Genomic DNA, 26,681 nt, shown 5'->3' with positions numbered 1-26,681 from the left:
TCAAGAAGACAATTACCGTACTTTAGGCCATCAGAGAAACCACATCCCAGTTGAAAGCTAAGACTCCTCCCCAGGCTGAGTTAGGAGAAGAGAGCCTTCTATAAGCCTTGCTTCAGATCCTTTCCATGGGGTCACCTCAGCACAGTCATCTGGACTAAGTGACCTACATTTTTTTTTGAGACACTCTCACTCTGTCGCCCAGTTAGAATAAAGTGGCTTAATCTCAGCTCACTGCAATCTCTGCCTCCCCGGCTCAAGCAATCCCCTACCTCAGGCTCCCAAGTAGCTGGAACTACAGGCGTGTGCAACGATGCCTGCCTAATTTTTGTATTTTTTGTAGAAATGGGGTTTCAGCATGTTGCCCAGGCTTATCTTGAACTCCTGGGCTCAAGTGATCTGCCCTCTTCAGCCTCCCAAAGTGCTGGGATTGCAGGCACGAGCCACCATGCCCAGCCAAGTCATCCACATTTTTTTTTGAGACAGAGTATTAGTCTGTCACCCAGCCTGGAGTTCAGTGGAGCAATCTCGGCTCACTGCAACCTCCACCTCCTGGGTTCAAATGATTTTCCTGCCTCAGCCTCCTGAGTAGCTGGGATTACAGGTACCCACAACTTCACCTGGCTAGTTTTTGTATTTTTAGTAGAGACAGAGTTTCACCATGTTGTCCAGGTTGGTCTCGAACTTCTGTTCTCAGGTGATCCGCCTGCCTCAGCCTCTGAAAGTGCTGGGATTATAGGCGTGAGCCACCATGCCTGGCCTCATCTACATGTTGAACCCAGGAACTTATTAACATTTTTCCCTCTAAGGTAATGCATCTAAGTTTATGTGATAATGAAGGAGTTTCAAATAAGCATCCTACCAATATTTCCCATATAGTACAATGAAAGACTCTTGAAAAATTAGTGTGACGTGTGCTATCTAAAGTACGGAAAAATGTGCTCGAAGGTTTATAAGCAGACATAGAGAATAAAATAAAAATTTGATGACAAAAGGTTTGGTGATTAAACCTTTGTTCTAATTTTGTCTATAACCAAATGTTTGTTTCTTCAGCTTTGACCTTAAGCATATACTTACCTTGTAAGTATAAATGTAACGTAAAAATTTACACTATGTTTATACAACTGCTTCAGGATTCCTTTCCTCATCTTGAGATGAAAAATTGAAGAAAATGTGAAAAAATATAAAACCATGGCTGGCTGTGTACTGCATGAAAAATGGAACATAATCTCATATTTCTTCAACTAAAACAGGGTGCAAAAATGGCATTGCTTCCAAACTAGCAAATTAAAATAATTACTGGAATAAAAATATGGCCCACTGTGTGAGTATAATATCAGCTGCTCAAATACTAAAAGAAACAATAGTCTGACCTCATCAAAAAATTGCTGAGTTTTGCGCAGTATAAATTTTAATTCAGTCAGTTCCAGGAAGTTTCTCTTCAGAGCTTCCTGGTTGGTGTTGATTTCCTTCAGTTCATTTTCAATCTTCTCAAAATTGGCCTAGAAAAAAAAAAAGAAAGTAGATTAAGCTAAACTCAATGCTTGTTCTGAAAGACATTAAATAAATTCATCCCACAGAACTGTTGCCAAGCTGATAGTTAAAAGAGATCTTGCACTTGCCTAGCAAATACTATTATTTTACTAGAGCAATTTTATTTGTTCTTTTTTTTTTTGAGACAGTTTCATTCTTGCTGCCCAGGCTGGAGTGCAATGGCACGATCTCAGCTCACCGCAACCTCCGTCTCCTGGGTTCAAGCTGTTTCCCTGCCTCAGCCTCCCAAGTAGCTGTGATTACAGGCATGTGTCATCATGCCCAGATAATTTTTTGTATTTTTAGTAGAGACAGGGTTTCTCCATGTTGGTCAGTCTGGTCTCTAACTCCTGACTTCAGGTGATCTGCCTGCCTCAGCCTCCCAAAGTGCTGGGATTACAGGCATGAGCCACTGTGCCCAGCCATCCATTTTCTTTATGAAATTTTTTTGGCTTAAAATAATATTCCCCTTTGGGAGGCTCAGGCGGGTGGATCACGAGGTCAAGAGATCGAGACCATCCTTGTCAACATGGTGAAACCTCGTCTCTACTAAAAATACAAAAAAAAATTAGGTGGACATGCTGGCGTGTGCCTGTAATCCCAGCTACTTAGGAGGCTGAGGCAGGAGAATTGCCTGAACCCAGGAGGCAGAGGTTTCGGTGAACGAGATCGCGCCATTGCACTCCAGCCTGGGTAACAAGAGCGAAACTCCGTCTCGAAAAAAACTAATAATAATAATATTCCCTGGGCTGAGGCGGGTAGATCACTTGAGGTCAAGAGTTCAAGACCTGCCTGACCAACATAGTGAAACCCTGTCTCTACTAAAAATACAAAATTAGTTGGGTGTGGTGGCATGCACCTGTAGTCCCAGCTATTCAGGAGGCTGAGGCAGGAGAATTGCTTGAACCTGGGAGGAAGAGGCTGCAGTGAGCTGAGATCAAACTACTGCACTCCAGCCTGGCACATGGCGACAGAGTGAGACTCTGTCTCAAAAAAAAAAAAAGTTGATCTCATAGCAGTACAAGGTAGAATGACAGATACCAGAGGCTATGAAGGGTGTGTGGATTTTTAGGGGGATGAAGAAAGGTTGGTTAATGTGGACGAACATACAGCTAGATAGAAGGCATAAGTTCTAATGCTCAATAGCAGAGTAGGATGCCTGTAGTTAACAGCAATGTATGTTTCAAAATAGCTGGAAGAGAGGAATTGAAATGTTCCCAACACATACAAATGATAAATACTCAAGGTGATGGATACTCCAAATACCCCCACTTGATCACTACACATTCTATGTATATACAAAAAATCACATGTATACCATAAATGTATACAAATATTACCCATCAATAAAAAAGAGGGGAAATTCATTTGAATTCCACCTATAAGAAACTTACAATCAGTAGATAATGTTGACAAAGTTAGCAAGAATTACTCTACTCTCCACCTACTAAGGAAAGTAATTTCTACATTTAAGTAGAAAGAAACTTTTCTGGTTTTCTCAGAACTGTTTACCTCTTCTGTCTTGAAAGTATGAAATTAAAATATTTTAAATAAAAAAAGAAAGAACTGTTTACCTCTAAGTCAATCATGTCCCGGGGGAAGGGAACCTCTGGGTTTTCACCGGTGTCCATAATTGGAATGTTAGCTTTTCTTATCTCTTTCTCAACAAATCCTAAAATGACAGAATCAAAACATTCATGTCTAATTGCACATGCTTGAAATTGCTTTTTTTTTTTTGATATGGAGTTTCACTCTTGTTGCCCAGGCTGGGCAAAGGCGCAATCTCAGCTCACTGAAACCTCTACCTCCCGGGTTCAAGCAATTCTTCAGCCTCAGCCTCCCAAGCAGCTGAGATTACAGGCATGTGCCACCATGCCCAGCTAATTGTATATTATTATTATTTTTTTTTTGGGGGGGGGGGACAGAGTCTCGCTCTTTTGCCAGGCACCAGGCTGGAGTACACTGGCACAATCTCAGCTCACTTCGATCTCCGCCTCCTGAGTTCAAGCAATTAATTCTCCTGCCTCAGCCTCCTGAATAGCTGGGACTACAGGTACACACCACCACGCCCAGCTAATTTTTGTATTTTTAGTAGAGATGGGGTTTCACTATGTTGGCCAGGATGGTCTCAATCTCTTGACCTCATGATCTGCCTGCCTCAGCCTCTCAAAGTGCTGGGATTACAGGTGTGAGCCACTGCACCCGGCGTGATTTTGTATTTTGTATTTTTTTTTTTTTTTCTGAGACGGAGTTTCGCTCTTGTTCCCCAGGCTGGAGTGCAATGGCGCAATCTCGGCTCACCGCAACCTCCACCCCCTGGTTTCAGGCAATTCTCCTGCCTCAGCCTTCTGAGTAGCTGGGATTACAGGCACGCGCCACCGTGCCCAGCTAATTTTTTGTAATTTTTAGTAGAGACGGGGTTTCACCATGTTGACCAGGATGGTCTCAATCTGTTGACCTCGTGATCCACCCGCCTCGGCCTCCCAAAGTGCTGGAATTACAGGCTTGAGCCACCGCGCCCGGCCGATTTTGTATTTTTAATAGAGATGGGGGCTCACCATGTTGGTCAGGCTGGTCTCAAACTCCTTACCTCAGGTGATCCACCCGACTCGGGCCCCCAAAGTGCTGGATTACAGGCGTTAAGCCACCACACCCAGCCTGAAATTGTCATTATTTAAGGAAAACAATCAACATCTAAAGCCTGGCTACAAAATGTCTTATTCAAAAAAGATACTTTTATATTAATATATTCATATACACATAAAATATATTCTTTTAATATAAAAGTAGCACCTTTTTTCTACAACTCCCTCTTTCTCTGACCTCACATTCTCTTAAAAATACTCCAAAGGCCTTCTTTCCTTCTACAGGTCTTAACACTGGCCTTCAAGGCTGCACCTCTTCTCCCTATGCAACTGCCACTCTGAAGTATGACAGTTATAATTATAGATCTCATTGGCAAAGCAGAGTTATGGAAGAAGAATATAATGCAATAGAATATCTAACACTTCACACACTAGTGAGACAACCGCAGATCTAAAGGGGTTCATTAAATTTGAAAACAATCAGATCAGTTTTTTTTCTTTTTTTACTTTTATTTTTTTTAATTTGTTTATTTATTTCTGCGCCTGCCCCTACTTTTTTTTTTTTTAAGAGACGGAGTCTTGCTCTGTTGCCCAGGCTGAAGTGCTGTGGTGCAATCTTGGCTCACTGCAGCCTCCACCACCTGGGTTCAAGCAATTCTCCTGCCTCAGCCTCCTGAGTAGCTGGGATTATAGACATTCGTTACCATGTCTGGCTAATTTTGTATTTTTAGTAGAGATGGGGTTCCACCATATTGGCCAGGCTGGTCTTGAACTCCCAACCTCAAGTGATCCACCTGCCTCAGCCTCCCAAAGTACTGGGATTACAAGCGTGAGCCACCACACCTGGCCAATCAGTTTTAAGCATAAAAAATAAAAATAAAAAAGTAGAACTTGTAATAAGAAAAGTGTTTCAGGTAACAACTACAACTTCTTTTAGAATGGCAATCAAATTCACTTATCAGGTAACCATAAGCTGGCTTAGTAGAGTGGCAAGATCATGAATTTCAGAGCCAGACGGAACAACAGGGCTTCAAATATGGATTCCATCATAACTGTTTATGTCCTAGGGCAAGTCATAAGCTTCTCTGATCTTTAGTTCCCTCCATTATTAAATGAGGTAACACCCATCTTGAAAGAATGTTATGGGGAATGAAGAAAATAACATATGAGCAACTCAGCCCCCAACAGAACTTTAGTACATGTTAGTTTCCTCCCTCATAAATAGCTCAAATTAAAAGGTGGCTCTGCTGACAAAAACTGATGGTGGACTGGGTCCTATTTCTCAGAATTCTATAATGTAGTTCTGTTATTTAAAACTCACAAGGACGGGTGCAGTGACTCACGCCTGTAACCCCAGCACTTTGAGAGGCTGAGACAGGCGGATCATGAGGTCAAGTGATCAAGACCATCCTGGCCAACATGGTGAAACCCCGTTCTCTACTAAAAATACAAAAATTAGCTGGGCATGGTGGCACGTGCCTGTAGTTCCAGCTACTCAGGAGGCTGAGACAGGAGAATTGTTTGAGCCTGGGAGTCAGAGGTTGTAGTGAGCCAAGATCATGCCACTGCACTCTGGCCTGGTGATAGAGCAAGACTCCATCTCAAAAATAAATAAATAAATAAAATCTAAGACAAATGATTCATTAAAGGTACACTACACATGACCAAAATGCACATACGAAGCTTTCGATCCATTTCTTCACATCTTCTAACTTCATTCACAAATTTCCTTTGGAAAACATTCACATCTGGATTTAACTGAAAAATAAAAACACAATAACAAACATTGAAACACTGGATTTATTTCTTCTGTTTCTCAAACAACACATTCTGCAAAGTGAAAAACTAATTTTGTGTCAATGCATGGATGCAACACTAATAAAAACTGTCTATAGATCCAAAAAAAAATTGCTTAATGACCATTCACACCAGCTAAGAGTAAAAACTTCCTCCCTTGTTGCTGTGACATTACTGGAATGGAGGCAAATTAGGTAAAGCATGATGGTACAAAATGTTCTTCCTAGGCCAAAAGTCTCAGTGAGCTTCCTTCCCACCACTTAAAATGTGGGCAATGAATATCACAGAAGCTCTCTCTGGTTTTCCTTCTCTTTTTTTCCAAGGAGAAGAGGAACTTCTCTTGTTTTTCTGTACCAAGGCCTTCACCTCCTCAATGACAGGCTTGGTTTATTCATTCATATGCCAATACACCACAGGTAATTTTCTTTTTTTCTTTTTTTGAGATGGAGTCTCACAGTGTCGCCAGGCTGGAGTGCAGTGGCATGATCTTGGCTCACTCTGCCTCCCATGTTCAGGCAATTCTCCTGTTTCAGCCTCTGGAGTAGCTGGGACTACAGGCACACGCCAACATGCCCAACTAATTATGCACATTTTTAGTAGAGACAGGGTTTCACCATGTTGGCCAGGATGGTCTCAATCTTTTGACCTCGTGATTCGCCCGCCTCGGCTCCCAAAGTGCTGGGATTACAGACGTAAGCCACTGTGCCTGGCACCACAAGTAATTTTCAAAGTAATATGACAGATGTTCTAGAATATAAAAAACAAGTTCCTACTCACTAAAAAGGTTGCAATCTGTTGGCACAGTGGCTTACACCTGTAATCCCAGCCCTTTGGGAGGCCAAGGCGAGTGGGTAGCCTGAGGTCAGCAGTTTGAGACCAGCCTGGCCAACATGATGAAACCTTGTCTCTACTAAAAATGCAAAAAATTAGCTGCGCGTGATGGCAGGTGCCTATAGTATCAGCTACTAGGGAGGCTGAGATAGGAGAACTGCTTGAACACGGGAGACAAAGGTTGCAGTGAGCCGAGATCAGGCCACTGTACTCCTGCCTGGGCAACAGAGAGAGACTCCATCTCAAAAAAAAAGCTTGCAATCCAGCCAGGCACAGTGGCCCACGCTTGTACTCCCAGCACTTCCGGAGGCTGAGGTGTGTGGATCACCTGAGGTTAGGCATTCAAGACCAGCCTGGCCAACATGACAAAACCCCATCTCTACTAAAAATACAAAATGAACCGGGTGTGGTAGTAGCATGCACCTATAATCCCAGCTACTTCAGAGACTGAGGCAGGAGAATCGCTTGAACTCAGGAGGCGGAAGTTGCAGTAAGCCAAGATCACGCCACTGCACTCCAGCCTGGGCAACTAAGCAAGACTCTTGTCTAAAAAAAAAAAAAAAAAAAAATGGCTGGGCGAGGTGGTTCACGCCTGTAACCCTAGCACTTTGGGAGGCTGAAGCAGGAGGACTGCCTGAGCTCAGGAGTCTGAGACCAGCCTGGGCAACATGGTGAAACCCTGTCTCTACTAAAAATACAAAAAATTAGCCAGGCATAGTGGTACAGGCCTGTAATCCCAACTACTCAGGAGGCTGAGGCAGGAGAATCAATTGAACCTGGGAGGCAGAGGTTGTAGTGAGCCGAGATTGTGCCAATGCACTCCAGCCTGGGCAAGAGAGAAAGACTATGTCTCAAAAATAAATAAATTAATTAATTAAATAACTTGTAATCTAATAGAGAAGATGAACCCAACCAATAAAATAGTATATGATAAGAGACAAAGAAGGCCATTACATACTGGTAAAAGGATCGATAAAACAAGAAGAGCTAACGATCCTAAACATATATGGACCCAATGCAGGAGCACCCAGATACATAAGGCAAGTTCTTAATGACTTACAAAGAGACTTAGACTCCCACACAATAATAGTGGGAGACTTTAACACTCCACTGTCAATATTAGACAGATCAACCAGACAGAAAATCAACAAGGATATCCAGGGCTTGAACTCAGACCTGGAGCAAGCAAACCTGATAGACATTTACAGAACTCTCCACCCCAAATCCACAGAATATACATTCTTCTCAGCACCACATCACACCTACTCTAAAATTGACCACATAATTGGAAGTAAAGCACTGCTCAACAAATGCAAAACAAAACAACTGAAATCATAACAAACAGCCTCTCAGACCATAGTGCAATCAAGTTAGAACTCAGAATACAGAAACCAACCCAGAACCGCACAGCTTCATGGAAACTGAACAACTGGCTCTTGAATGTTGACTGGGTAAACAATGAAATGAAGTCAGAAATAAAGAAGTTCTTCGAAACCAATGAGAACGAAGACACAACATGCCAGAACCTCTGGGACACATTTAAAGCAGTCTCTAGAGGAAAGTATATAGCAATAAGTGCCCATATGAGGAGAATGGAGAGATCCAAAATTGACACCCTATCGTCAAAATTGAAAGAGCTAGAGGAGCAAGATCAAAATAACTCAAAACCCAGCAGAAGACAAGAAATAACTAAGATCAGAGCTGAACTGAAGGAGATTGAGATACGAAAAACCCTTCAAAAAATCAATAAATCCAAGAGCTGGTTTTTTGAAAAGATCAACAAAATAGACAGACCACTAGCCAGATTGATTAAAAAGAAAAGAGAGAACAACCAAATACATGCAATAAAAAATGATAAAGGGGAAATCACCACAGATTCCACAGAAATTCAAACCATCATCAGAGAATATTACAAACAACTCTATGCACATAAACTAGTAAACTTGGAAGAAATGGATAAATTCCTGGACTCCTGTGTCCTCCCAAGCCTAAACCAGGAGGAAGCTGAAACTATGAATAGACCAATAACAAGGGCAGAAGTCGAGGCAGCAATTAAGAGCCTATCACACGAAAAAAAGCCCAGGTCCAGATGGGTTCACAGCCGAATTCTACCAGACACACAAAGAGGAGCTGGTACCATTCCTTCTAAAACTATTTCAAACAATCCAAAAAGAGGGAATACTTCCCAAATCATTTTACGAGACCAACATCATCCTGATACCAAAACCCGGCAGAGACCCAACAAGAAAAGAAAACTTCAGGCCAATATCCATGATGAACATAGATGCAAAAATCTTCAATAAAATATTCGCAAGCCGAATGCAACAGCAAATCAAAAAACTTATTCACCATGATCAAGTAGGATTCATCCCCGGGATGCAAGGCTGGTTCAACATACGCAAGTCTATAAACGTAATTCACCACATAAACAGAACCAAAAACAAAAACCACATGATTATCTCAATTGACGCAGAGAAGGCATTTGACAAAATTCAACAGCCCTTTATGCTAAAAACCCTCAATAAACTCGGTATCGATGGAACGTATCTCAAAGTAATAAAAGCTATTTATGACAAACCAACAGCCAATATCATACTGAATGGGCAAAAGCTGGAAGCATTCCCTTTGAAATCTGGCACTAGACAAGGATGCCCTCTTTCACCACTCCTATTCAATATAGTTCTGGAAGTTCTAGCCAGAGCAATCAGGCAAGAAAAAGAAATAAAGGGTATTCAAATAGGAAAGGTGGAAGCCAAATTGTCTCTATTTGCAGACGACATGATAGTATACCTAGAAGACCCCATCACCTCAGCCCAAAAACTCCTGAAACTGATAAGCAACTTCAGCAAAGTCTCAGGATATAAAATCAATGTGCAAAAATGACAAACATTCCTATACACCAATAACAGACTTAAAGAAAGCCAAATCAAGAACGAACTGCCATTCACAGTTGCCACAAAAAGAATAAAATACCTTGGAATACAACTCACAAGGAACGTAAGGGACCTCTTCAAGGAGAACTACAAACCACTGCTCAACGAAATCAGAGAGGACACAAACAGATGGAGAAACATTCCATGTTCATGGTTAGGAAGAATTAATATCGTGAAAATGGCTATACTGCCCAAAGTAATTTACAGAATCAATGCTATACCCATCAAGCTACCATTGACTTTCTTCACAGAACTGGAAAAAACCACCATGAACTGCATATGGAACCAAAAGAGAGCCTGCATAGCCAAGTCAATTCTAAGCATAAAGAACACAGCGGGGGGCATCACACTACCGAATTTCAAACTATACTACAAGGCTACAGTAATCAAAACAGCATGGTACTGGTACCAAAACAGAGATATAGACCAATGGAACAAAACAGAGGCACCGGAGGCAACACAACATATCTACAACTATACAATCTTTGATAAACCTGACAAAAACAAGCAAGGGGGAAAGGATTCCCTGTTTAACAAATGGTGTTGGGAAAACTGGCTAGCCATGTGCAGAAAGCAGAAACTGGACCCCTTCCTGACACCTTACACTAAAATTAACTCCAGATGGATTAAAGACTTAAACATAAGACCTGGCACCATAAAAACCCTAGAAGGAAATCTAGGCAAAACTATCCAGGACATAGGAGTAGGCAAGGACTTTATGAACAAAACACCAAAAGCATTGGCAACAAAAGCCAAAATAGACAAATGGGACCTAATGAAACTCCACAGCTTCTGCACGGCAAAAGAAACAGTCACTAGAGTGGATCAGCAACCAACAGAATGGGAAAAAATTTTTGCAGTCTACCCATCTGACAAAGGGCTGATATCCAGAATTTACAAAGAACTCAAACGGATTTACAGAAAAAAAACAAACAAGCCCATTCAAAAGTGGGCAAAGGATATGAACAGACACTTTACGAAAGAAGACATATATGGGGCCAACAATCGTATGAAAAAATGCTCATCGTCAATGGTCATCAGAGAGATGCAAATCAAAACCACATTGAGATACCATCTCACGCCAGTTAGAATGGCGATCATTAAAAAATCTGGAGACAACAGATGCTGGAGAGGATGTGGAGAAAAAGGAACACTTTTACACTGTTGGTGGGAGTGTTAGTTCAACCATTGTGGAAGACAGTGTGGCGATTCCTCAAGGCCTTAGAAATAGAAATTCCATTTGACCCAGCAATCCCATTACTGGGTATATATCCAAAAGACTATAAATCGTTCTACTATAAGGACACATGTACACGAATGTTCATTGCAGCACTGTTTACAATAGCAAAGACCTGGAATCAACCAAAATGCCCATTGATAATAGACTGGATTGGAAAAATGTGGCACATATACACCATGGAATATTATACAGCAATCAGAAATGATGAGTTTGTGTCGTTTGTAGGGACATGGATGAATCTGGAGAACGTCATCCTCAGCAAACTGACACAAGAACAGAAAATGAAACACCACATATTCTCACTCATAGGTGGGTGATGAAAAATGAGAGCACATGGACACAGAAAGGGGAGTACTAAACAGTGGGGTCTATCTGGGGGAAAAGTGGAGGGCCAGTGGGAGGGGGAGGTGGGGAGGGATAGCCTGGGGAGAAATGCCAAATGTGGGTGAAGGGGAGAAGGAAAGAAAAGCACACTGCCATGTGTGTTCCTACGCAACTGTCTTACATGCTCTGCTCATGTTCCCCAAAAACTAAAATCCAATAAAAAATTAAAAAAATAAAATATAAAAAAAAAAATAGTATATGATAAATTCTATAAAAGTAACATAAATAAAGAACTATATTTACTCAACATTTATGAAGCACCAAATATGTGTCAGACACTGAACTAGGCACTGGAGAAAATACAAAGAGTAAGCTACGTCCTCAATTTGAAAAGTTGAACAACACAATTTATGAGCTTAATCACATATATGTGTTTATATATTATATGCATACACACATAGAAACATAAAAACACACACATACATATCCATGCATTCAACAGTTCTCTCTTCAAGAACTCAATATATTAATATTAAAGGGAATCTAAGGCAAAAATGTTTATTAAAGAGAATCATTAATAATAACAAGCTATGTCTCAGTCTTCAACTCCACAGAGGAGAGAGATGCAAACCAATTATTACAATTTGTTGTGATAAATGCTATCGGGAAAGAAGTAGAAGATTTGGAAAACTGTTGGCAGTTTCTTACAAAGTTAAACATATACCTTCCCACCCCTGACTGAGCATTCCACTACTCAGTTACCGTTGACCCTTGAACAATGTAGTTTGAACTGTGCTGATCCTTTTATACACAGATTTTCTTCCAAGTTGGCCACCCTAAGACAGTAAGACCAACCCCTCCCCTTCCTCCTCCTCAGCCTACTCAACATAAAGACAGTAAGGATAAAGAGTTTCATGATGATCCACTTCCAGTAAATATAGTTTATCTTCCTATGATTTTCTTTTTTCTTTTTTGAGAAGGAGTTTTGCTCTTGTTACCCAGGCTGGAGTGCAAATAGCACGATCTCAGCTCACCGCAACTTCCGCCTCCTGGGTTCAGGCAATTTTCCTGCCTCAGCCTCCTGATTAGCTGGGATTACAGGCACGCGCCACCATGCCCAGCTAATTTTTTTGTGTTTTTAATAGAGACGGGGTTTCACCATGTTGACCAGGATGGTCTCGATCTCTTGACCTCGTGATCCACCCACCTCGGCCTCCCAAAATGCTGGGATTACAGGCATGAGCCACCGCGCCCGGCCCGATTTTCTTAACAGTATTTTCTTTTCTCTAGCTTACTTTACTATAAGAATACAGTATACAATACATATACAAAATATGTATTAATTGACTGCTTATGATATTGTTAGGGCTTCTGGTCAAAAGCAGGCTATCAGTGGTTAAGTTTTGGAGGAGTCAAAGTTGTATGCAGATTTTTTAACTGCACGGGGGGGCGGGGATCAGCTAACCCCTGCATTTTCAAGGGACAACTGTATTTGCTTAAGAAAAATCAAAACTTGGCCGGGCGCAGTGGCTCATGCCTGTAATCCCAGCACTGTGGGAGGCCGAGGTGGGTGGATCCCGAGGTCAAGAGATCAAGACCATCCTGGTCAACATGGTGAAACCCCGCCTCTACTAAAAATACAAAAAATTAGCTGTGCATGGCGGCACGTGCCTGTAATCCAAGCTACCCAGGAGGCTGAGGCAGGGGAATTGCTTGAACCAGGAAGGTGGAGGTTGCAGTGAGCCAAGATCACACCACTGCACTCCAGCCTGGGTGACAGAGTGAGACTTTGTCAGTTTCAGTGTTGGTCAGGCTGGTCTCAAACTCCTGACCTCAGGTGACAGAGAGAGACTCCATCTCAAAAACAAAACAAAAAAAAGAATTTGCAATATATGAGTCAGGCCGGGCGTGGTAGCTCACACCTATAATCCCAGCACTTTGGGAGGCCGAGGCGGGTGGTTCACGAGGTCAAGAGATCGAGACCATCCTGGTCAACAAGGTGAAACCCCGTCTCTACTAAAAATACAAAAATTAGCTGGGCATGGTGGTGCGCGCCTGTAGTCCCAGCTACTCGGGAGGTTGAGGCAGGAGAATTGCTTGAATCCAGAAGGCGGAGGTTGTGGTGAGCTGAGATCATGCCATTGCACTCCAGTCTGGGTAACAACAGCAAAACTCCATCTCAAAAAAATAAAATAAAACAAAATAAAAAATATATATATATATGAGTCATTTACATATATGTCAAGAACAGGAAAAACTAATCCTATGATGATGGAAATCAAAACAGAGTCTACCTATGAAGGGTAGCAACTAGCAGTAAACACAAGATACTTTTCTGGACTGATGAAAATGTTCAGGCCGGGTGCGTTGGCTCACACCTGTAATCCTAGCACTTTGGGAAGCCAAGAAGGGTGGATCACCTGAGGTCAGGAGTTCAATACTAGCCTGGGCAACACAATGAAACCCCATCACTACTAAAATACAAAAAATTAGCCAGACATGGTGGCCATCACCCTATAGTCCCAGCTTCTCAGGAGACTGAGGCAGGAGAATTGCTTGAACTCAGGAGGCAGAGGTTGCAGTGAGCTGAGATTGCACCACCACAGTCCAGCCTGGGCAACCGAGTAAGATTCCGTCTCCAAAACAAAAAAAAGTTCTGTATCCTGATTGGGGTGCTGGTTACAGATGTGCATAAAGTTATCAATTCAGCAAATTGTTCTATTAAGATGTGTACATTTCAGCTAAGCAGTGGCTCACACCAGTAATCCCAGCACTTTGGGAGGCTGAGGCAGGAAGACTGCTTGAGTCCAGGAGTTCAAGACCAACCTGGGCAAAATGATGAGACCCCATCTCTTTTTTTTTCTTAATGTTATAAATTTTATTATTAAAAAAAAAAAAAAAAAAACCCACAAAAATTAACAGAAGTAGAAGAAAACAAAAAATCTGTTGGCTGGCATGGTGGCTCACACCTGTAATCCCAGCACTTTGGGAGGCTGAGGCAGGTGGATCACCTGAGGTCAGGAGTTCAAGACCTGCCTGACCAACATTGTGAAACCCCGTCTCTACTAAAAATACAAAAATTAGCTGGGCATGGTGGTGCTCACCTGTAGTCCCAGCTACTCGGGAGGCTGAGGCAGGAGAATCACTTAAACACCACTGTACTCCAGCCTGAGCAACAGAGCACGTCTCAAAAAGAAAAGCAACAACAACAACAATAAACCCACACATAGAAGTAATAAAAGCAACAACAACAAAAAATCACTGTACGGGTTATTTCTGGGGTGGAAGAAAGAGGACTGGCAAGGAGGAAGGATGCACAGGAGGTTTCAATTATATATGGAATGTTTCCCTCTTAAGTAGATAGAATTTTTTGTATTTTTTGTAGAGATAGGGTTTCACCATGTTGGTGAGGCTGATCTCAAACTCCTGACCTCGTGATCTGCCTGCCTCGGCCTCGTAAAATGCTGGGATTACAGGCATGAGCCACTGCGCCCGCCCTAGATTGTTCATATTCTTTAGATAGCCTCTCCAAGTGCCCAGTATAATATTCCAAAATAATGAATATTCAGTATATGCTTATTTATATACTATATATCTATAGCTGGATATGTCAAATTTTGATTTTTTTTAAAATGTCTTACTGGATGGAAAAACTACTATATATACACATATATATGTACGGTTTTTTTTTTGAGACAAAGTTTCACTCTTGTTGCCCAGGCTACAGAGCAATGGCACGATCTCAGCTCACTGCACCATCTGTCTCCCGGTTCAAGCGATTCTCCTGTCTCAGCCTCCCAGGTAGCTGGGATTACAAGTGCCCACCACCACCCCCAGTTAATTTTTCGTATTTTTACTAGAGACGGGGTTTCACCATGTTAGCCAGGCTAGTCTCAAACTCCTGACCTCAGATGATCCGCCTGCCTCGGCCTCCCAAAGTGCTGGGATTACAGGTATGAGCCACCACACCCAGCTAATATATATTTTTAAATATCCTGCTATAGGTGTTAAAGAGCCCCCCCAAAAAAGTGAAAGCCCTAATCGAGTTAGTTTGGTAACCTCTCCCTGCATCCCAAACAATTACCGGGAGAATACTTAGGGTTGTCCTCAAAGTGGGAGCTAGCAAAAGCATAGAAGGACTGGCACAAACATTCTCACCTCTAGAAAGACAACTCAAAATATGCATTCTGCCAAAAGGAAGCCAGTGCTATAATGTTATTTTTGCAAATAAAAAACAAAACATTCATCACAAGGCATCTGACCATGTTAACAACAGAGTTCAGCAGTAATCAAGTCGCAGCCCCACAACTACTTACATCACGAAACTGAACCTTTCCGAGTTCTCCTAATTCACTGACGCAACAATAAGCAGCTTCTGACTGTAGAAAAAGCTGGGCCAGTGTCATTTCTTCACTCCGGAAAAGCTCCCCCATGGTGGCAGAAAGTACCAGTCAACTGAGTACCTGGATTTCTCTCCAACCTGAAGTAAGGAGAAAAATGACATAACCCTGGAAATTACCAAGAGGGCTAAAGAGCAAATGACACCCCACTAAGGCTCTTGCATTTACATTTCTTCCACCCCATGAGGACAGGTCAACAACTGTTTTGATATCCTGCCTAGAAAGATGGAAAGGAGAAACTGCAAAGGCAGTTCCTGAATCCTGTCCCACAGAGTGCCAGATGAAAAGTCACTTTAGGCCGGGAGCGGTGGCTCACGCCTGTAATCCCAGCACTTTGGGAGGCCAAGGCGGGTGGATCACAAGGTCAAGAGATCGAGACCACCCTGGTCAACATGATGAAACCCCGTCTCTACTAAAAATACAAAAAAAAAATTAGCTGGGCATGGTGGCGCATGCCTGTAATCCCAGCTACTCAGGAGGCTGAGGCAGGAGAATTGCCTGAACTCAGGTGGCAGAGGTTGTGGTGAGCCGATCGTGCCATTGCACTCCAGCCTGGGTAACAAGAGCAAAACTCCGTCTCAAAAAAAAAAAAGAATAGAAAAGAAAAGTCACTTCAGGGGCTGGGCATGGTGGCTCACGCCTATAATCTCCTCGGGTGGATCACGAGGTCAAGAGATGGAGACCATCCTGACCAACATGGTGAAACCCCGTCTCTACTAAAAATATAAAAATGAGCTGGGCATGGTGGCACATGCCTGTAGTCCCAGCTACTCAGGAGGCTGAGGCAGGAGAATTGCTTAAACCCAGGAGGTAGAGGTTGCAGTGAGCTGAGATCACTGGCGCCTGGCAACGGAACAAGACTCTGTCTCAAAAAAAAAAAAAAAAAAAGAAAAAGAAAAGTCACTTCAGTTGCAGTCAACATCAGGATCAAGTGACAATATTTTGGGCAACTCAATAGGTAAGAATGTACCCAGATTAAAGACAGGAACTGGGAATCCCAAACCACTCTTTAAATATCCAGGACACAGTACTGAGGCAGTGACTTCCACAATGTTCAATCTGTTTTTGCTACTGCAGGAAACAAACAGAAGAGGCCTTGATTACCCTCTCATTAAGATGTCTGCCTTGTAACTGTCGTTCCCCCTTCTACTGACAATGCGCATTTCTAAAAGCCTAAAGTTCTGGCACTATCCTAAAGCTATGGCTACACTAAAGGGTTTAATCTTCCAGATTTCTCAGAAAACAGTATTTCCTCCCTTAGGAATTCAAACAAATTACCGTTATCTGGAAAAAGCAACCAGCTTGCATATTAAGCTCAGTTTCAAATCAAGCATGGCAGGAACACATTGATAATGACAAAGCAGTTTTATTAAAGCCACAGAGAATAAGCCTTCCACCTCTGCAGCCTTCTGTTTTCATCCCTACCTTCAAGATTAATTACATTCTTCCATCTGTCAAATCTCATGAGCCAATAAAGGTTTCGTTTTTAGGGCTGTCTTAGGGTTGCCAAGTATGAGACAACTGGCGCTCTCAGTGGTCCTGAAACTGCAATTATTTATTCACGATCAGCTAACGTAGGGCACAACCCATCCAGTACCCAAACTTCGCAAAATGTACAGTATTTTTAGTGTCATAAGGGCATCTATACTGAGTACTGACAGATGAGTCTGACATCAAAGGAAGATTTACTCTTCTGGAAGGCTGGGAAACAATTTGAGAAATCTGAACGAACAAACCTTTGTGCATTTGATGTTCAAGACAACATCACACGCTCAGACATAAGCAAAAATTTCTGAAGAGAGTATGCAGGTTGACTTTAAGATTTTGTACACCTGAATCATCCAAATCAGCTGTTACCAGCACCACCCTTCGACAAACAGAGATTCTACAACCTCTAACATATAAAATTAGGCCTGATCAGCATAGTTCCGAGGCTGCGGATAATGATAACCTCCAACGAGGCGCCTCCCTTCTCCTGCTCTTTAATGATTACAGGTCTCCCAAGAATATCTCTTTAGCAATGGAGGCTAACAGAAGACTAATTAGGCCAAAGTAGTTCTGGACGATCACAAAACAAAATACGAAGAAAGAGCAAGTCTGCAAAAGATAGGTCCAACTACAACGCCCCTGCGCCCTGCCTCGCAGAATCTCACTCCAGTCATCCGGTCTTCGCCTCCTCCCAGGGTATTCACCTGCTTCATTTCCTGTCTACCCAATGAGCAGGAATTCTCTGGACCGAGGCATATCTACCTCGGGATGGGAAAAAAGGAAAGGAAAGCCTCCAAACTGAGAGACACTTTAAGAAGCCTTCTAAATTCTTCTGCCTATCCAATAACCTCCGGTTCCTCCGCCGACCTCTTGAAACAGGGAAGGGATTCAGGGCTTCCAAAGGACAGTGAGCCTCCGGTTCCTAAGGACAGAGGAGGGGTGCCCGAGGAGGGGACGAACCCCCATTTTATCTCGAAGACTTAAGGTCCCTGCTAATTCCTTTGACAATTAAGAGGGCTCTTGGAAGAATTTCCTATGTCCATCGAGGGCCGCTCCCTGTCGCGCTGTATCTACAGTCCCCGCTCACCTCCCACCGCCGCCGCCACAGCAGCCGCCGCAGCAAAGCCCGCAGTCTCCGCAGCTCAGGGAGCAGCGCTTCGACGCGCGTGCGTCCGCAAAGCCCCGCCCCTGCGCCGCCGCCGGCCCCCGCCCCCGTAATGACCTCATCTCAGTTGGCCAATGGAGCGCGGCCTCGCCTGGGCTGCCGCAGTGCAGAGTCACGGGGGTCGCAGGCGAGACCCAGCGGGCTGACGCCATCTTGGTTTCTGTGCGGTGTCCCCAGGCTGTGGAGGGTTAGCGGTTTGGCGGGTTGACGGGTGGGGCTGGAGGTGCACGTTCTCGAGGCCTTAAGTTCCTGAGCCTCCCTGAATCCTTTTTCCTTACCCCTTAAACTGGGCAAGGTTGTCTTTTCTCTTTATTTTCATATTCAAAGAATTAATTAACACACACAGACACACACCCCAAAAATTAATGTCCTCTCTTTCTTTTCTTTTATTTTCTTTTTTTTGAGACCAAGTCTCGCCCTGTCGCCCAGGCTGGAGTGCAGTGGCGCGATGGCTCACTGCAGCCTCTGCCTCTCGGGTTCAGGCGATTCTCCTGCCTCAACCTCCAGAATAGCTGAGATTACAGGTACGCACCACGCAGCCCGGCTATTTTCTTTCTTTTTTTTTTTTTCAAGAGACAGGGTTTCACCATATTGGTCAGGCTGGTCTCGAACTCCTGATCTCAAGCGATCCACCCGCCTGGGCCTCCCAAAGTGCTGAGATTACAGGCAAGAGCCCCCATGGCCTGCCCGCCCAGTTATTTTTGTATTTTTAGTAGAGATGGGGTTTCGCCATGTTGCCCAGGCTGTTCTCAGACTCCTGGCCTCAGGTGGTCCACCCACCTCGGCCTCCCAAAGTGCTGGGATTACAGGTGAGAGCCATTGCGGCCGGCCTTCTCTTTATTTTCATATCCAAAGAATTAATGTCTTCTCTCTTTATTTTTATATCTAAAGAATTCACACACATACCACCCTTTCTCTTTTCCCTTACTTTACAGATGAGAACATTTAAGTCACAGACTAGGAAGTGGCTGGCTTTAGATCCTGTAGTAGAGTCTTTACTGGACTCTCATTCGCCTAAGTTTGGAAAACCTCTTTTTCAATGGTACATGGTTCATGCCTTCCAGCAACTTCCCTCTCGGAGTCTATTTTTCTCTATTTAACAGGAAAAACTTCATCAGATCATATGTTGTGAAAATAAATTTCAGTCTTGTTTGGTAGATTGATGTGGGCTCATTTGACCACTTAGGAGTTTTGAATTCCTAAAATTTATTTTAAAAACATTTTTTATGTCTTGTACTCACTTGTAAATTAAAGATTTTAAAACATTTTTAAACGCAAAAGTTATGCCTATTATTTTTAAAATGCTGTTATCAAATATTGATATGGATTCCCTTTTCTTGCCCTTTTTAAGAGGGGTAGGGATCTCAGGTCATTTGTGATTACCAGAATCGTATCAGGAAAAACTCAGAAAACCGGTTAGTCTCCGTGGGTGGTAGAACCCTATTGAAATTCAAGTGCAATGAGGGAGATAATCCAGGTAAAAACTTGTTGCTTATAATTTTGTCTGCTTGACAAAACATCATCAAACCTGCTTTAGCAGCCTAAACAAAATAGTAAGGGGCAAAAATGGACTTTTTATTTGAATTTATTATCTTATATTGTAAGTGAAGATACAACTTGACTTTGATACAATCTTCTTAAAACACAGTCTTGGAGAGACCCATACCCTGCTTATCCCTGCTCCCTAGCTGTCAACCCTTCTGGCAAGACAGACAGGGACCCACATTTGAAAGCCTGCCAAGTTAGAGAAAACTATTACACAATGTCATTTCCTTCCTCTGAAACTTAAAAAAAAAAATTAACCTCAGTCAGCTGCTTGCTAACCACAATTCTTCATACTCCACCTTTAAGATAGCCTTTCCTCTGGACTTACTTCAATTCCCTTGAACTCTTTTCATAGCTTCTTTGAAAGGGTACGCTCTCAGAACCCCTATTCTGTTTGCTTTCATCTCCTGCCATCAGTCTTTCCCCAGCGTTCTATTTATTTTCCCTCCATGCTCTCTTCCCTGATTGTCTTGCCTTTGATCAAGCTTAAATGTTTATGTGTAGGACTCATATCTGTTTTTCCACCTGACTTCCTTCTCCAAGGCTCAGAGATGAAATTTCATACTGCCTGCTGGATAGTGCCTTTTAAGCAGCAGATGCTTGCTGGGGGCCTACTGTGTGCCAGAAAGGGGTAGTAGGTGCTGGGGATAGGAAAATGAAACAGACATGCTTCTTATCCTAGAGTAACTCATGGTTCAGTAAGAAACTGCCCAAATGGCAAGACAGAGCGGAGCCCAATGATTAATACTTAACTATGTGCCAGGCACTTTTTTACATGCTTGGTAAATATGATCTCATTTAATCCTCACATCACCACTAGGGGCAGTTACTATTATTATTCCCATTTAACAGATGATATGGTAAAGCTGAGGCATATGTCTGATAAGACCAAATTTAAAATGCTGTTGACCACACCTACAGCCCTAGAAGACATGAGCAATTCCATATGAGGCTTGGCCAGTGACACAGTTCTGAATATCTAAACCGAGCTATTCCCTAGCATTTGTGAAAATAGCTAAAAAACAGTTACAAAGATTAGTTATTCACTACCACAAGAAGGAGAGAACAGAGCTAGGGATCTAACTGATAGAGTCTCAAACAGTTGTGAGAATTGTCACTGTAGGGAAATGATTAAATGTGTTTTTTTCTCTTTAATTTTTAGTTTGAATGAATGCATGTCAATTGTCCAAATTTCCACCAATGAAGAATCAGCTATGTTAGCTTATCCCACTTAGATTCCTAGTGTTTTGAAATACATCTCTGCTCAAGTGTCTTCTCCATAGGCTTCAAGTATTTGTCTCCTAGAGCTGCCACACAAATAGCAACAACCTGGGTAGCATTTAATACAACAGAAATCAGATGAGGCGCGGTGGCTCACACCTGTAATTTTACCACTTTGGGTGGCCGAGATGGGCATATCACCTGAGGTCAAGAGTTTGAGACCAGACTGGGGAAACCCTGTCTCTACTGAAAGTACAAAAATTAGCAGGATGTGGTAGTGGGCACCTATAATCCCAGCTACTTGGGAGGCTGAGGCAGGAGAATCACTGGAATCCAGGGGGCAGAGGTAGCAGTAAGCCAAGATTGTGCCACTTCATTCCAACCTGGATGAAAGAGCAAAACTCAGTCTCAAAAAAAAAAAAAAAGAAAGAAAAAAGAAATCGGGCAGCGGGAGGTGGCTCAAGCCTGTTATCTCAGCACTTTGGGAGGCCAAGGCAGGAGGATAGCTTGAGCCCAGGAGTTTGAGACCAGCCTGGGCAACACAGCAAGACCCTCATCTGTACAAAAATAAAAAATTAGCTGGATTAATTTTTTAGCACATGCCTGTAGACTCAGCCACTCACGAGGCTGAAGTGGGAGGACGGTTTGAGCCTGAGCCAGGGTGGTCAATGCTGCAGTGAGCCGTGATTGAGCCATTGCATTCCAGCCTGAGTGACAGAGTGAGATCCTGTCTCAAAAAAACAAAAACAAAGAAATGTATTCTCTCACAGTTCTGGAGGCTAGAAGTCTGAAATCAAGGTGTCTGCAGACTGTGATATCTCCAAACGTTCTGGAAAATAATCCTTTCTTCCTTCTTCCTGGCTTCTGGTAGTTGCCAGAAATCCTTGGTGTTCCTTGGCTTATAGATGCATCACTTCAGTTGCTGCCTCCAACTCCATCTTCACATGGTATTCTTTCCTCTATATGTCTCTTTTTTTTTTTTTTTTTTTTTGAGATAGAGTCTTGTTCTGTTGCACCGACGACTACAGTGGTACAATCTCAATTCACTGCAACCTCCACCTCCCAGGTTCAAGCAATTCTCCTGCTTCAGCCTCCTGAGTAGCTGGGATTATAGGTGTGCACCACCACACCCAGCTAATCTTTGTATTTTCAGTAGAGACAGGGGTTTGTCATGCTGCTCAGGCTGGTCTCCAACTCCTGACCTCAAGTGATCCGCCCGCCTCAACCTCCCAAAGTGCTGGGATTACAGGCATGAGCCACTGTGCCTGGCCTCCTATATGTGTCTCTGTAAGCAAATTCTCCTCTTCTTACAGGGATACAAGCCATTAAATTAGGCACTACTTAATCCAATCTGATCCCATCTTAACTTGGTATCTGCAAATATCCTATTTCCAAATAAGGCCACATTCACAGGTTCCCCATTATACATTAATTTTTTTTTTTTTTTTTGAGATGGAGGGAGTCTTACTCTGTCATCCAGGTTGGAGTGCAGTGGTGCAATCTCGGCTCCCTATAACCTCCACCTCCTGGGTTCAAGCAATTCTCCTGCCTCAACCTCCGGAGTAGCTAGGATTACAGAACCTGCCACCATGTCTGGCTCATTTTTTTGTATTTTTAGTAGAAATGGGGTTTCACCATGTTGGCTAGGCTGGTCTTGAATTCCTGACCTCAAGTGATTTTCCCGCCTTGGCCTCCCAAAGTGCTAGGGTTACAGGTAGGAGCCACTGCTCCCAGCCTATACATGAATTTTGGGAAGACTCTATTCAACTGAGTACACTTCCCTTACCAATTTTGGGAAGAAAATTTTGTTCTGCATAATTTTCCAACTATTTACTTACAAGTGGTTGGCAGCTATAGGGGCCCCTTGGCCCTCTAAAGGTTCACTGAAAAATCAACTTTCACTGGGCTCAGTGGCTTATGCCTGTAACTCCAGCACTTTGGGTGGCTGAGGCGGACAGATCACTTGAGGTCAGGAGTTCAAGACCAGCCTGGCCAACATGGTGAAACCCTGTCTCTACTAAAATTATAAAAATTATCCCGGCATGGTGGCACACACCTATAATCTAAGCTACTCAGGAGGCTGAGGCAGGAGAACTGCTCAAACCTGGGAGGCAGAGATTGCCATGAGCAAAGATTGTGTGACTCTGTCTCAAAAACAAAATCCACTTGCAAAAGGTGGATTAAGCATACAAATTTATTCAACGTGTATACAGGGGAGCCTTCCGAATCAAAATCCAGGTGGGGCTCAGTGGCTCATGCCTGTAATCCCAGCATTTTGGAAGGCTCAGGTGAGTGGATCACCCGAGGTCAGGAGTTCAAGACCAGCCTGGCCAACAAGGTGAAAACTCATCTCTATTAAAAATACAAAAATTGGCTGGGCGCTGTGGCTCACACCTGTAATCCTAGCACTTTGGAAGGCCGAGGCGGGTGGATCACCTGAGGTCAGGAGTTCAAGACCAGCCTGGCCATCATGGTGAAACCCCCATCTTGAAAAAAAAAAAAATTAATTCAGTGAAAAGTACTCGAAGACATAAACAACAACAAAAAGAATTAGCTGGGCGTGGTGGCACACACCTGTAATCCCATTTACTTGGGAGACTGAGGAGGGAGAATCCATTGAACCTAGGAGGCAGAGGCTGCAGTGAACCGAGATCACACCACTGCACTCCAGCCTGGGCAACAGAGTAAGACTCCGTCTCAAAAAAAAAAAAGAAGAATCAAGACCCAGAGATACATGGGAAATTGTCTATTTTTATGCTTAGGTTTAGCAAAGTATGGAAGCATGTAGAAATATAATTGAACAAAAAGGGCATCATCCAGTGCTAATGTACTAAGTGGGGAAACCCAGCAAGGCCTGCCTGTCTAGATTCTTCTTGGCTTCTCTGAGCATGCATTCCTTCCTTCTGGGTATAAGGCAGGACCTTCTCTACAATCAGGGGTCTTATGACTTACAGTTAAACAACGTAGGCAGATAATTTATTTACGGACAGTGCTTACACAGAAAGGTGGAGGAAAGTTTGAGTACTATTTTTAGGTTTTATGGCTGGCTTTGGGAAAAGGGGGTTCTGGTTTCTGTGAGCCACCTTAGGGAGGAAGGATTCTAGTTTCCATGGCTACTCTCAGGGGAGAATGGAACTAAGAGAAGGGAGGGCAGGAGAAGGTTGGAGAAACTTTTGCTTCTGAGACTGTAATTTTGGGGTATTGTTTTCTGAGCCCTAACACAGCAAAAGATCGAATTTTGATTTTAAATTTTACTTCTGGTTATATTCTTTGACATGACAATAGATCATCGGTTGTGTCTAGTCAAATAATTTTAAACATATTTTCCCTTTTTTTGAAATGGAGTCTCTTGATCTGTCGCCCAAGCTAGAGTGCAGTGGCACGATCTCAGCTTACTGCAACCTTCACTTCCCAGGTTCGATTCTCCTGCCTCAGCCTCCATAGTAGCTGGGATTACAGATGCGTGCCACCACGCCCAGCTAATTATTGTATTTTCTAGTAGAGATGGCGTTTCACAATGTTGGCCAGGGTGGTTTCAAACTCCTGACCTCAAGTGATCCACCTGCCTTGGCCTCCCAAAGTGCTGGGATTACAGTTGTAAGCCACCACACCTGGCATCTACTTTCCTTTTTGCAACCAGAATTCCATTTACAAAGTTTTCTTTTTATGTGAAAATGAATTCTGATTCTTAAACTGTTCTACCAAAAATCTGATTTGAGTGTTCATTAAGAGAATTCTACTACTACAATCTTTAGGTGACCTGTTGATTAGTAGTTTGTTTCCATAGAAGTAGTCCCTTTTACAACTTCACTCTGAGTTCCTTAAAACACTTCTGCTTTTACTTTCAAAGCCTGTGAGTGTTTAAGATAAAGGCCTGTCCCAGCTACTCAGGAGGCTGAGGCAGGAGAATTGCTTGAACCCAGGAGGCAGAGGTTGCAGTGAGCCAAGATAGTGCCATTGCACTCCAGTCTGGGTAAGAACAGCGAAACTCCGTCTCAAAAAAAAAGATAAAGGCCTGTTTAGTAAAAGTAAAAACCTCTTCCTAAGAGATCTTGAGGCTTCCTCTGAAGCTCTGCTAATGATTGCATGGACAAGGAGATATGAATAAGCCTAAGGCATGTGACATTTTATGCAACCCTCATGACTCCTGTGACAGACACATGAGGCAATGAGCCTCCTAACTTGTGGAAGCTAAGAATGCTATGGAAAGAGACTTTTTAAGGAAAGGAAATGTGGAAAACATGAGAAATCTTGGGATGGGAACGAGGGAAAGGACTGAGTGACACAAGGCCGAGAAACGTCTGTGACTTTTTTTTTTTTTTTTTTGAGTCTAATATTATTTATTTGTTACTCAAAAAATCTTATTTCTGACTGGATTCAGACTTAGAAGTAGAAGCTCGCAGAGACGAAAGTCTGCGTCTCTTCGCAATTTGTTCCTGGCGCTTCTCTGTAGCCTCCTTCATTCTCTTGGCCAAAAGTTTAGCATATTCTGCGGCCTCTTCCTTGTTTTTCTTAGTACGCTGCTTCTTCAGAGCAATACGCCGCCGTTTGTGCTGCAGGACACGTGGAGTAACAAGACGCTGAATCTTGGGTGCTTTGGTCCTAGGTTTCTTACAACATATTGGCGGACGTCATCTTCTTTAGAGAGATTGAAAAGTTTGCGGATTCTGCTAGCTCTTTTAGGCCCCAGGCGACGAGGCACGGTGGTATCAGTTAGTCCAGGAATATCCTTCTCTCCTTTTTTTACAATAACCAAGTTGAGAACGCTCAGATTAGCATCCACAATGCAACCACGAACTGATTTTCTCTTTCTTTCTCCAGTTCTCCTTGGTCTGTAACAGGAATGCCCCTTACTCAGTAGCAGGCGGACACGGCCATGGGTCAAGACACCCTGCTTCATAGGGAAACCTTGTTTGTCATTCCCACCACTGATTCGGACCACATAACCCTTCCATTCTTCACCCAGAGCGTCAGCGGCAACTTCTGTCGCCATACGCTTCTCATAAAAAGTACGAAGTTTGCGTTCATCATCCACTTCAATGAGTTTCTGGCAGCCAGTGGCTGGGAAGGAGATGTTCAGCTTCATCTTGAAACAGCTATGCGCCTTCGACTTTTTTATTTTATTTTATTTTAAGACAGAGTCTTGGTCTGTCGCCAGGCATCAGGCTGGAGTGCAGGGGAGTGATCTCGGCTCACCACAACCTCCACCTCCTGGGTTCAAGCAATTCTCCTGCCACAGCCTCCCAAGTAGCTGGGACTACAGGCGCACGCCACCACACCCAGCTAATGTTTGTATTTTTTAGTAGAGACGGGGTTTCAATATGTTGGCCAGGATGGTCTCTTGATAGAGATGAGATCTTGCTATGTTGCCAGACTGATCTCAAACTCCTGGGCTCAAGTGATCCTTCTTCATCTTCTTCTTTTTTTTTTTTTTTTTTTTTGTAAAGATGGGGTTTCACCATGATGGCCAGGCTGGTCTTGAACTCCTGACCTCAGGTGATCCACCCACCTCAGCCTCACAAAGTGCTAGGATTACAGGCATGAGCCACCATGCCCGGCTCCTTCTTGAACCTCTTGAGACAGAGTCTTACTCTGTTGCCCAGGTTGGAGTGCAGTGGTGTG

At 43.2% G+C, this 26,681-nt stretch overlaps 1 protein-coding gene and 1 pseudogene across 13 annotated transcripts in view; both read right to left on the bottom strand.

The window, feature by feature from the left end:
• Positions 1 to 18,272, bottom strand: part of ATP6V0A1 (ATPase H+ transporting V0 subunit a1) — a 70,693-nt gene extending 52,421 nt beyond the window's left edge. For 8 of the 12 annotated variants that reach the window (XM_035301571.3, XM_078374462.1, XM_078374464.1 and 5 more), the window contains exons 1-5: positions 18,216 to 18,272; positions 15,557 to 15,720; positions 5,795 to 5,873; positions 3,105 to 3,202; positions 1,371 to 1,499 (exon numbers count right to left, since the gene is read on the bottom strand). In XM_035301571.3, the coding sequence (XP_035157462.1) occupies positions 1,371 to 1,499; positions 3,105 to 3,202; positions 5,795 to 5,873; positions 15,557 to 15,673 (423 nt within the window). In that variant the 5' untranslated portion in view covers positions 15,674 to 15,720; positions 18,216 to 18,272. Of the gene's footprint in view, positions 1 to 1,370; positions 1,500 to 3,104; positions 3,203 to 5,794; positions 5,874 to 15,556; positions 15,721 to 17,832 lie in introns of all 12 variants that reach the window. The other 4 variants (XM_035301572.3, XM_054256377.2, XM_054256380.2 and 1 more) reach the window with 1 other exon arrangement.
• Positions 18,273 to 25,389: 7,117 nt separating this feature from the next.
• Positions 25,390 to 26,153, bottom strand: LOC100411778 (small ribosomal subunit protein eS6 pseudogene; annotated as a pseudogene). The gene has a single exon (XR_008481659.2). The product of XR_008481659.2 is annotated as a small ribosomal subunit protein eS6 pseudogene (transcript).
• Positions 26,154 to 26,681: the final 528 nt, after the last annotated feature.

Source organism: Callithrix jacchus, chromosome 5, assembly GCF_049354715.1.
Source record: "Callithrix jacchus isolate 240 chromosome 5, calJac240_pri, whole genome shotgun sequence".
NCBI classification, from domain to species: Eukaryota; Metazoa; Chordata; class Mammalia; order Primates; family Cebidae; genus Callithrix; species Callithrix jacchus.
Note: the sequence above shows the minus strand (reverse complement) of the source record. Positions and strands in the feature narration are given on the sequence as shown.